This window comes from Alligator sinensis, unplaced genomic scaffold, assembly GCF_000455745.1.
Source record: "Alligator sinensis unplaced genomic scaffold, ASM45574v1 scaffold61_1, whole genome shotgun sequence".
NCBI classification, from domain to species: domain Eukaryota; kingdom Metazoa; phylum Chordata; order Crocodylia; family Alligatoridae; genus Alligator; species Alligator sinensis.
In genome coordinates this window covers 2,065,532-2,082,102 of record NW_005841986.1, presented here as the reverse complement: position 1 = coordinate 2,082,102, position 16,571 = coordinate 2,065,532, and the positions used below count along the sequence as shown (strand labels likewise).

Below are 16,571 nucleotides of genomic sequence, written 5' to 3'. Positions count from 1 at the left end.
ATCTGGCCCCATCACTCTTTCCTGCCTATGCACGGGGTCAGACTCAATGATCTCTTGAGGTCCCTTCCGACCCTAACATCTATGAATCTATGAATGTCTGACCTGGGGCTCTTACAGATAGCATCCAGCCTGTCCACTCGCATTTGAACTAGACACCCGTGTGAAGTTGCTGAATTGTGTTACCCTTTTGTAGCAAGCCAAAGGGCCTGTTGGCTGATCCAACTGATCCGTGCTTTTGTTCATTTTCTCCTGCAGCTTACGGTACCATCCCAGGCCCGCCTGGTGCAAAGGGAGACATGGGTCACCCAGGTCCCAAAGGTAAGGACTGCAATCCTATGGCTTCCCACCCCCACTTCCATAGACATCAGGGCTGGAAGGGACCTCAGAAGATCATCGAGTCCAACCCCCCGCCCAAAGGGCAGGAAGTCAGGGGTGTGCAGGCACAGGGACCTGTGCAGTCCAGCAAGCAGGGGTGGCCCAGAGGGGTCACCATCACTGTGCCCCTACCGGGCCCTCGCTGCAAGGAGCCATGCACTGGTCATGCTGAAATGAAACCCATCCCTCTTGTTCTTCCAGGTGAACGTGGACCGATGGGGCCTCCAGGACGCCAGGGCCCAAGGGGACCGAAGGGCGAGAAAGGAGAGAAGGGTACGAATGTCATTGGGCACTCTCTGTGGTCTTGGGGACAGAGAGAGAGAAGGCATGTTCTTGCGGCCTGGGTCAGTGCTGAGAGCCTGAGCCCAACCCCAGCCCTAGGGAGACTCCCTATGTGCTGTGGGTCAGTCCCCTGACTACTCTGTCAGGAGGAGAAGCTGGAACTTAGCCTTCACCTTCTGCCCCGAGAAAGTCAGGGAGAGTGAAACAGACTCCATTTGTGTCCTGCCTGCACGGCTGAGTCGGGCTGAGAGAGACCCCAGGGAAAGCATCCGCCCTGTAACCACAGCACTCAACCCGAGCACCCAAGAAGCTCTGTGCAGGGCTGGATGCCCTCCTCTCTACTGCTACCCCAGCCCACCATGCAGTTCAGGGGCACGGAGGGGCTTTCTGGGCCATGCAGGGATGGCTGAACCTTAGGGGGGGCCCTTTAGGGATCACACCTTAACTCTTACTGCTCCAAACTCACCCACCCAGGAAGGGATCCTTCAGACACTACATGCCCTTACTGTGGCAGATCCTAACCCACATAGACTGGGAGCTGTGTGGAGGTCATAAATATAATTCTCCAGTCATTAGAGGGCTGAGAAGGAGGGTGAGATCACAGGGCTTGATGGGAGGAATCTCAGCCCCCCGCTGCCCAGGTACAATGGCAACAGGTCCTCCTCGAAACCAATACAGTGAAACCCCCCAGTAAGGCCTACACAAAGGACCGAAACGCTGAGGGGTGAGCTGCCCTGGGGAGTGGGAGAGAGTCGCCTGGGCATATGCTTCCTGAGACGTGTCAGTATTCATCCCCCACGGTACAGGGTTGGTCAGGCAGGCGAATGACGTGTTTCCCCCAGAACTGCCAGTCTCCTGTGACTGCTGGAAAGCTCGGTGTCCCTTCTGCATCTGACCGTTCAACCTGTTGTATCCTCCTCTCTCTCAGGAGAACAAGTCTACGTTGGCAGAAGGAAAAGGAGAAGCGTTGGGAGTCGGGGTCTGAAATAAGCCCATGGATCACCATTCCCTAGCGCAGGGGTCACAGCCACCTCTGCACCCTGAATACTGAATTAGCCTGACCCTTTCATGGCTTACTGCTCGCACACCCTCCAAGCCTGGCCACCGACAACATAGACTTGTGCCATTTGATGCAGCTGTTGTGATTTGAACGAACCTCATTTATACGTGCCCGGCGCTGGCCTGACCTGGAGGCGTCTGCTCCCATGCATTAATCTCTGTGCTAATCCCCCTGGAACGTCCGCACTGAGAATTGTACCCGAACTCGTGGATTTGTGCCTCTTAAGTCTGACTTTGTGCATTGGTGCCAGCTACTGAAGCACAGTGAAATCTGGTCCAACCAACCAGTCACGCACCCAGGGGAACAGAAAAGCCCAGTCCTGGAGATTAAAATCTACCAGGCAAGTGAGTTTTCTGAGCCAAGGCTGTTAATCAGAGCTTGGGCTGGGGGGACTGGGAGGCTTTCAGGGATCCTGGAGCAGGATGTTCCAATCCCTGAGACGCCCCCAGCGATGGTTTCACTGTACTTCTGTCCCCACGAAGGACGGCAGGGCTGGGTCGGTCGGTCTCTTTGTTCTGTAGTATTCTCTTGGTGCGTTTGTTCTACAAGCAACCACAGCTGAAGACAGTGGCAGGGTAAGGAGCTCGTCCAAGCATCTGAAGAAAGGCTGAAGCGCTCGATCCCTCAGCTGGGAAGTCGGATGGGCCCTGTACCGGCCGATGGGATGCATAATTCATCCGGAAGAGAAGCTTTAGTGCAGTCAGCGCTCAGACTTGGGTGACGCAGTGAGAGACGGGCCTGATCCTGCCTGCACTATACCCCACCTCACCCCCTCCCGGGATTTGTGGTGGAAGGACCGTAAGCATCTGATTTTTGCCCACGTATAAGCCCCGCACTGTCTTCTTTTATCTACATCCTTCCTTTTGGTGCACTTGATTCAGTCGGTGAGAGGTCCCTTCCTATGATGCAGCGATCCGTGTAACTGCCAACAGTTGACGTTGCATCCTTCCCACGTATCGGCTTCTGAGACAGCTCATACAGCAGCACAGCGTACTAACGTGAAGGGGAATAGGGAACAATTAGAAATTCAGCACTTTTGTTAGACCTAATTTGTAGACTTTTTTTTTTTTTTGTAAAGGTATTTTTATATGGTTTTTGTTTTAATTTGGAAGAAACCCCCCCAAGTTTTATATTATGATCCTCATTAAAATGTGTTTTAACCCTGTGTTCGCCTGCTGGAGTTTATATTGGGCAATTGGCACTAGAGTCTGTGTTGCAATGGGCTGATGCTTCTAATAACAACAGGCTGTAGCCTGCAACCCCTCCCGTCACTAACTCTGCGGAAAGGACGCACTACAAAAGGCGTCGGCAGGGTCTGCGCAGTTCCCATCTCGCTTTGTTAAGGTGTTTGGTATAAGAGCGGGTCTGGCTGCAGCCTACGCCGGCGCTCACGGTGTCTCTAAGCGATGTGCGCTCTCGGGCGGGCTGCACCTTCTGGGAGGGGATGGTCTCAGTGAATTAAATTCCCTAGGAACGGTGTGTTGGTGTCTTTGGTGCTCACTGGTGGGCATGGTGTTTCCTCCTGGATGTTGGCACTTGGGAAACCTGCAACGCTCGCTCCTGTGGCTGGACGAGGAGTGTGATCTCCCGAAGTGGGGAGATGCAACAACGTTTTGTGGCTTGTTCCCAATGTCTAGTCCCAGAGGAAGGCTGCGAGTGGCACCGTTTCGCTGCTGCTTCTTAAGGGCTAGATTTCCTCCCGTTTCTTTCGTTGCTCAGGCCCGAGTGGGTTCGGGTTAAGTTGCAGGAGAACTGGCTCAGCTGAGGCATCCGGGGCATTCCTCGATGGGGTGCTTGGACTAGCCAGGCCCAGCTCTGCCAGGGTGACCTTGGCCAAGCTCTCTAATCTGCCCAGCACCCGAGGCTGGAACAGGGTGAATCACTGCAATCCCAGCTCCGGGGCCTTGGCAGTTCCCTCGCTTCTCTCCTTCCAGACACGGGGGCAGTGGTTCTCAACCTTTAGACTTGAGGGCCCCTCCTTTGCCTTTGGGAATGGCGCAGCCCCCCCATCTCAAAGATGAATTTATTATAGGGCTGACCTTGAAGACGGGAGGGGGCACAGCCAGGCTGGGGGAGCCTGAGCCTGCCCTTTTCAGCTTCTCATGGCAGTCGCTGGCCGGCAGGTGCTGTGAAGGGAAAGCAGGCAGTTTTCAGTGGCAGGAGGAGGTGTTTTCTCTTTATAGAGATGCACAAGTGGAGGTGCCGAATGGTAAATGGCCTGGGCCGTTAATCACTGGCAGAGGGCAAGAGGCAAATGTTTCAAAAGCTACAATCTAGATCAGGGGTTCTCAACCCTTTCAGAGCCGAGGCACCGCTAGGTGGGCTCCAGGCAGTCCTTGGAAAATGCCATCTCTTACTCTTCACTTGTTTTTTGACCGCAGTAGAAATAATAGAGACATTCTTCTGTTGCACAGAACTTGGGAAGACCACGGCAGGGCCGAGCAGGTTTGACATTGCGGAGTCTGATGTGAAATCTCTGGGTTTGCAACCCTAGCAGTGTCAACATAGCATGGCACCCTGTGGCACCCTCAAAAGTCTATCAAGATGCCCCATAGCATGGCACTCTGGCTGGGAATCACTCAACTAGATAATGGCTGAAGTGAATGTTTTTCCCCTCTGTACTGCTACTGTCTCTTCTACCAAACAGCCACCTGTTTAGGCCAGGTAACGAGTGAGAGCTGGGTCTGAGTGGAAATATCCATCGTCAATAGTTCATTTAAGTGCCTCAACCAAATAAAACATCATCTCTTCTTAAGAGCTGCTGGTTAGAAATCAGGCCACTCGGGTACCGCAACACATTTGAATGCCTAAATGTAGACACCTGAGTTTGAATCTGTGTGGACTGAAGTGTTCTTGAAACAACTTTGGTATAGACAGAGCTGAAGCGATGTTGCTGCTGGGATGGTCCAGGAAGCAGACGAGAGGCAAGAATTGTTGGGGGTGGTATCAACCGTGCAGTTGGTCCAATAAAAGAGATCATCACCTACAAGGGTATACACACTGATTTAGCAACTGGTGAGGGAGAATTGGCTCAAACAACCTGAGTGATCTGTCACAGTGCCCTGGTGGAAGTGCTTAGAGCAGTGGGTCTCAACCTTGCTAGCCTCAAAGCACCCCTCTAGCCTCGTCACCCCTCAGAAAATGCCAGCTCTTGGCTTTCGCTCATTTTTACTGCAGAAAAATAATAAAGCAATTCTTCTGTTGCAAAGAACTCGGGTCAGGGTGTTTTTGACGCTCTGGATTCCTGTTTGAAATCTGAATGTATCTTATGAATCAGGTGCGGGTGTTTGCACCCCTAATATTGGTAACATTGCATGGCACCCCAGGACACCCTTAAAAGGATCTTGTGGCACCCTGGATGAGAATCACTGACTTAAAGGCACTTTTTTGTCCAGGCACACATGCTTGTTGGACTTCTCCCTCACTAAGATGGTGGCATTCTTGTCTACGCAGACAGTTCCTCCGCAGACAAAAAACACGAGTTGTTATTTGAAATGAACATCAGCTTCCAAAGAACGGGGGGCAGTCATTTCACGTGGCCCCAGTGGTCTCTGCCAGTCGGACAGACGGTTTGTATTAAAGCTGTAACGTAGCGTTAATTCAATTTTAAATTCTGCCTGTTCTTGAAGACGGCCAAATTAGCACTTCCTGGTCCTGTGCAATATCAGCCATGTTCCAGCTTTCTGTACTAGCCTTGGTGGTCGTATCCTTCTCATGCAGTAGAATAAAGCTTCCCACTAAGAACCTGACGGAGCGTCTCTCCTTGGCAAGAACGGATTTCCAAGAGGAAGTTCATTGCGTGGAAGCCCGTAGCGTGCGCACTCGTGCCTCCGGGTGCTTGGGAGGGGCAGCAGGAAGCTTAGACAAATGTTTGGACACAAGCAACTTCCTGATGTCGGTCGAGGCTCTGAGCTCATGCCCTGAAGAGCAGTCCAGAGATGCCAACCCAGCAAGTCGTGATTTGTACGTGAATTGTCAATTAAATCACACGCTTGACACCCATTTGGAAGCTTCCATTTGTGCTGGGGGAGGAGATGGGGTTGCAGAGAACGCGAGGCGCTATTGTGAGTGGAAGAGAACACCAGTGGTCCTTTGCCCTGATAAATTGCTGCCCCTTTGTGCTTTGTCCTAGTTGCAGCATTATGACGCTCTTATGAAAACCAAGGTGACCACACTTTTTTGAAAGTGCAAGGGGAGTGAGACTATAGGACACCAGCTCAGAGAGAAAGGCAGCTGCTTCTGCTGTGGAAACTCAGTGAGGTTAGGCCTTGTCCGATTGGAAATGCCTGGCAACTAGCTGTTTGAAGATATCCTGTGGCCCTTTTATGTTCCATAAAGACAATAGTGCCGTATGAATCTAATTTCTCAAGATGGCTCAAAGGACGGCACTTGTTTAAGGAATGCACTGCGACTGGGAAGAATGTCCTAGATCCAACCGTGATCAAACCTCCTCTGAGGCTGCAGCTGCTATTCCTGCGTCCTTTCGTGCAGCGGCTCGCAGACTTCCTGGACTAACAGACTGTGGTCAAAGCTTTAAGATTTCTTGTGGACCACAATGCACCCTTTCAACTGAAGAGGTATGGGGGAAAGTTGTGATCTGCAGACAGGCTGTGGCCCACTTAATGGGTGTTTGCAGACCCCTCCTTTGGGCCTCCCTGCTTTCACGAAGTCAGTGGTTACTGGTGACATTTCTGAGGAGGGAGGATTGCGGGTGTTGAACAAGAAAGGGGGGAAGTAAAACAAAAGGTTTTCAGAGACTTAGCTGGAGGTAACTCTAGTGTCATGATGTAGAAGTGAATTGTCAGACGGAGTGGAGGAGAGGAGATGCCGCGTGGGGAGTTATTAAACATCTGAGAGAGGGAACAGACTGTTTGGAAGGGAAAGATTTGCTTGACTCTCCCCGCCCCCAAATAAATCACTGTACAGATTTGGTACAGCAGCTGAATCAGATTTTCTGTTCCTTTTAGAGATATAAACTGTTTTAATGTTATATTTAGTACTGGTCATTTTATAAATGTGTAGCTTAAAAAGTAAAGGCCTTCAAAGACATTTCTCACCCCAGCATTTCGGAACAAACAGTTTTAAGGAACTCTGCATACAGCAACATAGAACATTCTAGTGATATGGTATGTGAATTTACAACCATTACACGATACACATGTATATAATAAAATACCAGAAATTAAGGCTACCTATAAAGTCATTTTAGAGTAAATTTTACTTATCAAAAAGTTACAAAACTGAAATCAAAACATGCATTTTCCAACTGCCTTTACTGTGCCACAAATTTAAACAGTCTGCATTGCCTAGGTAAAGGCTCGGCCTTCAAGGATTTCAGCATCCAAGAGTTCAACCAAACCTGGTCAAAGATCTATATTAATTTATAACCTGCTCATTCACATGCATGGACACTGTTCCCATGATATGAACATTATATGATGTTCACCAGTCTCACATTTAATGCAAGCTAGCAAAATAAAACAAGAAATGTTTACACGGGGATACCCAAAGAGACTAAAGGATCAGGCCTCCAATAACAGAAAGCAAACGTTATTTTACAAATTTAACTTTGGCATACCAAAGTACAGTTCATAATACTGTCTTGATATGACACAAGCTGTAACCCTCGACTCCCAGGAGTGCGCTACAAGTGAACTTGTCTTTAATACGTTTCCCACCTGCTACATGATAAACTTTCATGATCTTTTTCAACTGTGTATCAGTCAAGTAAATAACTTAAAGTCCACCTATGAACTTGGAAACAAAACCCTATCAAGTTAGCTTACTACATGGCAAAACAAAAAAACCCAGCCTCTTAAAAGTAGTTTTTCTACATATTTAACTTAAATCCTTCTTTAAAATAAACTGACTGAAACAAAAAATGTCAGGACTAACATTTCTAGTCAGATCAGATTTCATCAATTCTTAGTTTATAAATGTAACCGGCCCCTCTCCACTTCTCCGGCGGAGCTTTGGTAAGAACAGAAGTATCCATCTGCCCGGTCTAAGCACTGCTAGAGAAACCAGGTGCATTTTGCACGTTACCTTGTGAAATACGTTCAACAGCTTTCCTGTTTTTCAGTAGCTAGAACTAGACACCTCTAGCTTGTGAGCAACGTAACAAGCTGTGCATTTCAAAGTTAGCAGTTTTTTCACCTTTACATATTTTAGTGCAAAATATTTTAGGGTGAGGACTTATGACAAAAAATGGCAGTAGCAGCAAGAATGATTTTGTACAGTAACATATGCTGAGGATGGTTTGTAATAACGACACAGACTATTCCTATTGCAAATAGTAATATATTGAAGTGTTTCAGGCACTGGATTCATGAAACTAGCACCCCATTTCATCATGAATTTGATGGATAAAACATGGAATGGAGGTTTGGTTGCTTTAGTTATATGCCAGAAGTTTTAAAGAAAATTAAAGGCATCTGCTGTTACTCATTATCTTTAAGCATAAGTCTTTTTTCCTGCTTGAACCATGTGTTTGAAGAACTAATTTCTCCCTCAATTCTGAGTGACTTGTTCAACAACACAAAACTCTTAACGGCACAGTTTCAGTTGTGGAGAAATCAGTCAAAAACAGTAGCATGTCTTTATTTAAATGCTAATCTGAATAACCATTTTGGGGGGATTATATCTAATATGTTAGTCTTATTTTCTTAGCTTCAATATAGAAGACCACATACTTTCTCAGATTCAAATACAAAAACTCCGTTTGTTCTTGAAACATCTGAAGGACATCGCTTTACCATGACAAACCAATGTCTGTTCTTCTATTTAGTTTTCTCCCAGTCAGAAAAAGAAAAATCTTGATAATGACACGGATTGTCTCCACTGAAAGCTACAAGCATCGAGGTCCTTTGATGTAGGCTGCAGATTCTGTCATGATAGAAGATGAAGATATGCAAATTCCCAACGTAAAAAACCTACACAGGCCCCCAAAGTTATGATCCAGTGGAGTGGAGGCTGGGGATCGGGTAGAATTTTGAAATGCGGCTCTGTGTCGACGGGTTAAGGCATTCAGATTCTCCAGTCATTTTGAAGAAAACTTCCTGTTCTTGGAGTTTCCTGGCAAATTCCTCTTCCAGTGTCTGAAAACAATCAGCAGAACAGATTGACACAGGAATACATGGTGAAAGACAAAGAAGCCTCCTCTCCTGATGACTTATCTTATCTGCCTCAGATTCCTGCAATGCCACGGAAAATGAGGCAGTAATATCGAGGTGGGAGGGATGCTAACCTAGACCCCCAGCCTAGGAAAGAAAATGTCCTGTGTGTAGACGTCTCCATATTTATTAATTTCTGCTTGACAAACGCACCCTACATCTTACAAGACTATTAACTCTTCGAGATAGTTCGACTACTGTTGTGTCAAACATCTCATACTTGCTAACAGTTCTCCGAAGTGTTCAGGTTTATTGACCTTGCTCTGTCTGTTTAGTAACAGCACTCTTGTCTACAGTGATCCCCTTTGTCCCTCTCTCACGCTCGGAGAGAAGGTACGCAGAAGTAGACCGCTGGCAAGCCTACTTTTTGTATGTGTTCAGTCTGTGTGTGTCTAAAGCAGGTCCTATTCAGGATGCTGGCTTCCTGCATTTTTGCACGGTATTCTAACACTGTTGGTCCAGGGCATTTTTTAGTCTCATCCAATCTGTGACTAGCCAGTTTCAAAATGTGCCGAATGATCTTCTGGCCTTGCAGTTTCCTTATAACCTGTTCTGATTACCTTTTTCCTTGGTCGCAGTTTCTCTCTCCATTCCTTCAGTTCCAGGCTGTGCTCTTCATCTAACTCTTTTAGTTTCTGAGTCTCGTGCTCAACCAGTAGATGGCATTTTTCATTCTGAAAACAAGACAACATAATCCTTAAGTAAAACTAATTCAGATTAGACAATTAACCATTTGTACAGTAACATATGTTGTCCTAATTCTTTTTAATTAGCTTACACTGCATAATGGTGGCATAAATTATGACACAGTAATACAGTCTGACTAATGCACTTGTATCAAAAGCTGGTATTTCCAACAGAACCAGTGGTTCTGAGTTATTAAGTGTGGTGCAGTCAGATACACTACGACGCACGCTTCATACATGCAGATAACACGGCACTCAAGCGGATACATGTGTCATTCTGCGTCGGGCAGTGCATCTCTTTTCTGAAGTTTGTTGCTAGGATTGAATTAAAAGGTTCTTTAGTTTGGAAGCAGGTTTCCAAATGTTCTACCCCTTGATTCCAGGAACAGAGACCAATCGATTTTGAGGAAGGTGTGGCAGGGGCAAGGGACGTGTGTGGAAGCAGATGCAGAAGCACCACCATAAAAAGGAAATAGACAATTCAGACACAGAGGAACTTCAGGTCTCACTTCGGCAAGATATTCACGGATGCACCTAAGTATAAACCGTGCAAAGGCCTAATACTTCCAGAAATGTGGGCCTACTTGCTCAGGTGCCTTGCTATAGCAAACCTCTGATTTTTTTAAAAGCAGTTACACTGAGGCTGTCTATGCTGTCAGGACTCTTTGTCTTAGAGCTCAGTCCTAAGCCCTCAGGGTAGGCACTGATGAACTGTGAACAAAAATGGCTGGTGGTTTTCCTCTAAATCTTGAGGCCAGCTAGCAACCCTATTATGCCCAGAGCATATTTCATTTCTCTGATTTCTACAGGTAGATGTGCCCTTCCCCATCATCAACTGTTCCAGCACTTAGAGTTCCTGAGGCACGTGTGGGATAGTCATGCCCACCTTAATGAGGTGCTGGGAAAGTCAGTGGTGTAGAGCCCCTAGACCAGGCTCTGGGCTGCTGGAGGCCTTGCTGGTGCAACAAGATGCACAAGCTGGTTGCTTCATGTTGGCTTTTAGTTTGCCTTCTGTTACTGAGGCAGGGGAAAGCAAACTGAATGGAGAGCAGGTTCTAGTTTGCAGCTTGCAACAGCTGATTTTACATATCCAGGCCTAGAGGACTAAGACTGAGGTTCTTTAATACATAAAGTTTACAGGTACCTGGAAACACATCCCAGGAGCTCAGGTGCAATAAGCAGCCTGTGCTTTGAGAGACAGATTTGAGTGCCCGCTGGGTATCTGCTTTCATAATGTCCAGTGCAATTGTGAATTCAATTAACAGAGGATGGTGTTGCCTAGCTCTGTTTTGAACACTACTTTCTTTTTAAACTAAGTACATTAAAAAGCAATATTGCCAAAGGAAAGTAACCGTGAAGCCACAGCTTGGCAAACACTTTGAAAGTCAACATCCCTTTACAGCTCATATTCTTTTTGTCTTTGAATCTATTTGCCATTATGCATATGACGCTGGAGTATGGTATAGCACACTCCTTGAAAGAAATCTTTTAAATGTCTATACTGATAGATTATTAGAAAAGGATAAAAAAAACACTTTTAAAACCTTTTCCTAATCAACACACAGACTCTGGCCTCGTACAGACATTTTCTCTTGAGAGAGTCACTGCTCTTCCAGGAGAAACCATGGATGCACAGATGTTCAGGTTTTTTCTCTGATGGTAATAATGTCCACTCCATGGGAAAAATAACCTGGGAATAACCAGCCTTAAATCACTCCCTAGAGAGTTCCTTTTGGAAGACTGAATGTCTGTACATGCTGTCTGCTTGGGCAGGTTGTATATTTATTAACTTGACTCATTTCACAGACTGCTTATTTTACACCCTGTGCTTTAACCTGCAATTGGTGCAGTTCTCTGATGTTTGCTTCGCACTGGAGCTGAAGGTCCCGCATTTGATTTTCATGCTTTTGGTGCTGAGCCAACCTCTCGTTCTTCTGCCTCTTTTCTTCTTGACCCGCAAACTGAAATTAAAAGCAAAGAGTGGCTCGTACTGCATCTGTGCAAATATATCTTACAAATGGTTACAAAAAGTTGTAAGGTACATTTTGGATTGACAATGTAATCAGACAGAACAGCCTTGTGAGATTAAAATCATCACTTTCTGAATTCTGCCCTCTAACTCTCCTCCAGGAATACCCTCTGAAGTCTCAGCTGTCAGACTGCTACTCTGGCTTCATTCATGCACTCCTTAAAGCTTATCACTTTCATGAGACCTACTGCATGCGTGTCAGTATACCTACGATGTAAATCAGCAGTGTTCTGCCCTTCTGATTTGCACTAGCTGGGAATCTGGCTCTGTTTAAAATCTGACTTTATGGTTGTAATCCTTGTCTTTGCTTATCTCATCTCCTTTCTGGGCTTTCTTTTGAGCACTTGTTCTGTAAGGCCCTGATCCTGCAAAGCTTTGTACGTGCTTTACTCTGCATATTGGCTAGACTTCAGTGGGACCAACTCCCATAGATAAAGTCCATGCCGCATTTAAGGATTTGCAGAACAGAGCTTAACATGATATGGCGTTCTTTCCAGGGCAGAACCTGTATCGTACTACTTGTACTGCTGAGGCCCCAGTCATTTTGGAGAGTGTCTAAAAAGAGCCATCATTCCTGTGCAAGATTTTGAAGGTATAGATCAGGGGTGCTCAACCCTGGCCCACTGGCCAGTTCCAGCCTGCAGAGCCCATGGGGCTCCCCAAGGTCCAGGAATTTCGCAGCTGGGGAGTGGTGGCAGTGTTACCTCCTACTCGTTTGCTGCCAAATTTCTGGACCTGTGAGGAGCCTTGTGAACTGCATAATGTGCCCTGCATGCCAGACTATGCCAGCATGCGGCCGGATCCAGGCAAAGCACAGTGGGCTGGCATGCAGGGTCCCAATCCATGCAGGATCTGGCCCATAGACTGACTTTGTGCCACTCATCCAGCTCATAGGGCCGGAAGGCCAGGTGCCACTGATACAGATCACTGAATAAAAAATAGGCCGTAAAAAGATGAAAACGTTTTTAGTGTCTCTGATTATACTCAGCTGGAAGAGGGAAAAATAGGTATTTGGAGTTATCTGATCCATAGCACGCGAGACAGCTAACTTCTTATATACATGCAAGGATTGGAACATTAGAAACCATGACGGCACGCTGAATTAATTTGTGCAAATGCTTTTTATATGCAAGTGAATTGGTTGCTCTAGGTCAATCCAACATATGGAGCAATCAACTCTCTATGGCTTCAAACATGCATACTTCAGCAGGGCCATCCAATTTTGAAGAGGACCGGCTGATGCTCACCTGAAAGGTCACTGAACAACAGCACTGCTAAATCTGTTGGGAAAGGTTAATACTAAGCAACATGACGCCCATGAATGCTGAGGCTGAATATTCAGTTTTCAGAGTTCCCTTTCCTTGATCATGGTTACTTAAAATACCAACTTCAAACTCTCATGTAAACTGTACAGCTAATACGCCTCCGTCCATTTTAGAACACAACTCAATACTTATTGTGCTTCAAAGCTTCATTTGACTCTGGTACTTTCAGACATTTTAAACTGACAGTCTTATATTTATCAATCACCTGCTTAATCTTATCACGATCCTGGTCTGGAGTAGCTGAGGAGTTAATTCTTAAACTTTTCTTAAACATGGCCATTCGAGTCTTTGCTTCACTGCGCTGGATCTTAGGCAGTCTTGCTCTTTCCTGAGTTTGTTTATTTTTTAACTCTTCAATAAGTCGCTGGTTATATCTTTGCATTTGTTCTGTTTCCTAAAATTTTTAAACATGATAAGTCGCATATTATACAACAAACATAATATGTTTAAAATGTTAGGCCTCCATTTAGCACAACACTGAAGCAGTAAGTCCACTGTTTAGGAGTCCAAAGCCCAGTGAAGTCAGTGAGAGTTTGTCAGTTGATTCAAAAGGTCTTTAAAACAGATGCCAGTCTTGCGAAGTCAAGCATATTCAGCAAAGTCTTTGGAGTATAAAGATAAACGTAAGCAAATGCTTCAGTGTTAAGTTAAATTGTGACCTTAGAATTACGGTACGTATATATTTTTTTTAAATTTCTTTACCCATGTTAAAAATTATACCTTGCATTATGAAAACGGAACAACTTCAGTGTAATGACTTTGGACGTAAGCTGCTAGGCTAGAGGGGTGCAACCTCTGGGCAGTATCACTTTCAGGTTCTCTTGGACTAACAGGGCTGGAATGTTTGGGCTCCGAATATTGCGGGGAACTGTTTGTTTAGAGCAACTTCTGCTATTAGAGCAGAAAAAATAAAAAACGGAATTCTTTCACTTAGTCTTGGATTTTAGCTTGTTTTTACAGAACTTAACTTTGACTGGACTGAAAATGATCTAATTAACAGTGCTTATTTGTGAAAAATCTAGCTCATTTTAGGATGCTTGTAATATGAAAAATAACATGAAGGTTAACTACCAAATAGACTAAACGCCTCAATGTACTGATTCGGAAGAAAGACTGATATAGCGGGAAGGTAGCGGCATGAACTTAGAGGAGTAAAGTGGTGGTGCAGGCCAGACCATTTAATAAACCACTGGAGGTTACAGTAACACAAAGCAAAGTGACACTAACTTTCTCATGTCTTTTAAGGAGCTGGTGCCTTTGCATGAAGTACTGATCTTTGAGTTGCTGTTTGAGAAGCTGGTGTTTTTCCTGCAAGTGTCGCTCTTCCAGCTCCCAGATTGCAGCTTCACGAGCTGGAGGAAGACGAAGGCTGTTTAGAAAGGGCTAAACAATGCTGTCGTATTTACCCAAATATAAAGGTAAAAAAAATAGATTGCAAAGGCATTTTAATACAGTAACACCTCATATCAAAGATAAGGTTTTTAACTACAGTCTCACTTTTAACTCTGGATGACCTTCATTTCACAGATTTAAATAAAACTTTTAATATTTCCTTACATGTCTTGTTACATATAAAAACAAAATAATCCAGTTTTCAGAAAGAGAAATTTGAGAACTGATACCTCTCATGAGTTGCTGCTTGTTATTCAGGCATTCACGCTCAATATTGGCTAGCTCTGTTTTTTGCTGCTGAATGATTTTCTTTAGAGATGCATCCAATTCTTGTTGCTGCTTCTGCACAAATTCTTGTTCCTGTTAGAAACCAATGAAAACAAATGAAGTTGCTGTTCTTCTATGGCACGTTACGTTTTAATCAGAGTCCCAGAACAACTTTTCTATGTTCCTTTGGCCACTAATCAAACCAAGCACATTTATGAAAATCTGGGTTAAAATACATCTCATAAAATGATTCACTCTTTGTGCTCTGCACAAGAAGAGAAAGGACAAAAGAACATGTAAAACATAACAAGACTCTTAGAAATGAGACCAAAAGCAACAAAGTAATTATCATCTGAAATTCATTCCAGGTCCCCCCACACAGCACAAGCTGCAAGACTAGGACTACCCGCTGTCATAACAGCCTCTTGCACACAAACACCACAGAAAAGCTCAGACAGTCAACAGTATACTAGAGTGTCTTAGTCTTATTTATTCTGTTGTTTAGGATTATTAAGCAAAACCTATTTATGTACGCACTCTGTATGACCACTTCAGAGTTCGTCGGGGAGGGGGAGAAAAACAAAACAAGAATTACAGTTCACGATCACCTGTTTGTTCTCTACATGTGTCTTGATAAACTTTAGATGTCTACACACATGCAAGCATGCACACACGTATTTTCTTTACAAAAAGGGACAGGAAGTTTTATGTACGATCTTCCAAAGATTGTTCCTACGTTCCCATTTTAAAAAATGACCTCTGTTGGCTGGGTATAATTTGGAGGGGCATAGTTGCAACACATCTGGTATTTTCTGCAGAACGCCAAACAGAGCATAATGAAAATGGAAAACATTTCAATACCGTTTTTCCAAATTTGTTTATAAATGCAAATCTTAGAAAAACGTAACGAAGGCTCTTTAATCTTCACAGATATTTGTGTTGCTGAATTACCTTCATAAATCTATCGTAGTATTAGCTTATCCAGTATGAAAATCAATAATTAACCTTTTTCATACTCAGATTTGGAAGTGTCCTTGTTAGCGCTTATATCAAAAGAGGAAATTCATTGCCTTGGAATAATTCAAACAAAAAAAAAAGAGGCTTTTGTAGCAGCAATTCAATTTTACTGCAGTTGCAGTATCCTAGTACACTGAAGGCCTGATTCAGCAAGCATTTGAACCATTGAAGATTTCTTTTTGTTCTACTGTGACAACAGTTTTCCCGGTGAGAAACGTGAGCTTCAAATGCTATCGTCTTACTAGATAGCTCTACACAAAGTAATTGGGGATGAATGGTCCACCCCCACCCTCACTACATTGCTGACCGGAGACAGATACGCACTCAGCAAAGGAACGGAGGGTCAAGGCAGAGCGGTTATTACCAGAGCACCAAGATACAGTCAATGGAACGACTGATGACAGTGCAATGTGAAAGTCGAGTAGGGAGGCATGGGCATTTGTTTTCATATGGGAAGAAATGAAGTTGGTTTCCAGGGCAGAGAGGAGGGAGATAGTGCTGGGCTATTGGTCAAAGTAGAATAAATCCTCTGAGCCTGAGGCACAGCCTGTAATATTTCATCTAGTGATCAAATATGCTACAGAGCTCAATGATAAAGTGATGTGAAGAACAAAATGTGACACCCAGAGGCTGGTACTCTTGAGGATGTCTAAGGAGTAAAACCATGCATGTCTCTACAAAGATTCACTGAATGGTAATTCAGTCTCATGAATTACTTAGCAGTGTGCCGCTGGACTGTGAATTACCGTCTGCCATCTGGTTCTCTAGGTTTTGGGAAACTAATGAGATTTCTTGGATGTTACTCAGGAGTCAGAGCAGGCAGGACAGAGAGTAGTATATAAGACTCGAGGTGAAGCGAGTCTGTGACTAGAAAAATACAGAGTTGTGGGTATTAACACAGATGAAATGGCTGGGGCCAAAACTACAAGTACATAACATAAGAAGGACTGATGACACCTATTTTTA

The 16,571-nt window shown here is 44.8% G+C and overlaps 2 protein-coding genes across 4 annotated transcripts in view; one reads left to right on the top strand and one right to left on the bottom strand.

Moving 5' to 3' along the window:
• The window catches only part of COL17A1 (collagen type XVII alpha 1 chain), a 58,017-nt gene extending 55,137 nt beyond the window's left edge, over positions 1 to 2,880 (top strand). The window contains 4 exon segments of the mRNA XM_006021297.2: positions 256 to 318; positions 577 to 614; positions 616 to 648; positions 1,586 to 2,880. Coding sequence (XP_006021359.2) covers positions 256 to 318; positions 577 to 614; positions 616 to 648; positions 1,586 to 1,642 — 191 coding nt within the window. The 3' untranslated portion in view covers positions 1,643 to 2,880.
• A 3,798-nt stretch (positions 2,881 to 6,678) lies between these two features.
• SLK (STE20 like kinase) overlaps positions 6,679 to 16,571 on the bottom strand; it is a 67,211-nt gene continuing 57,318 nt past the window's right edge. For all 3 annotated transcript variants that reach the window (XM_006021295.2, XM_006021296.2, XM_025201202.1), the window contains 6 exons: positions 14,552 to 14,681; positions 14,157 to 14,281; positions 13,135 to 13,323; positions 11,411 to 11,536; positions 9,450 to 9,563; positions 6,679 to 8,814 (listed from right to left, as the gene is read on the bottom strand). In XM_006021295.2, the coding sequence (XP_006021357.1) occupies positions 8,668 to 8,814; positions 9,450 to 9,563; positions 11,411 to 11,536; positions 13,135 to 13,323; positions 14,157 to 14,281; positions 14,552 to 14,681 (831 nt within the window). In that variant the 3' untranslated portion in view covers positions 6,679 to 8,667. The remainder of the gene's footprint in view (positions 8,815 to 9,449; positions 9,564 to 11,410; positions 11,537 to 13,134; positions 13,324 to 14,156; positions 14,282 to 14,551; positions 14,682 to 16,571) is intronic.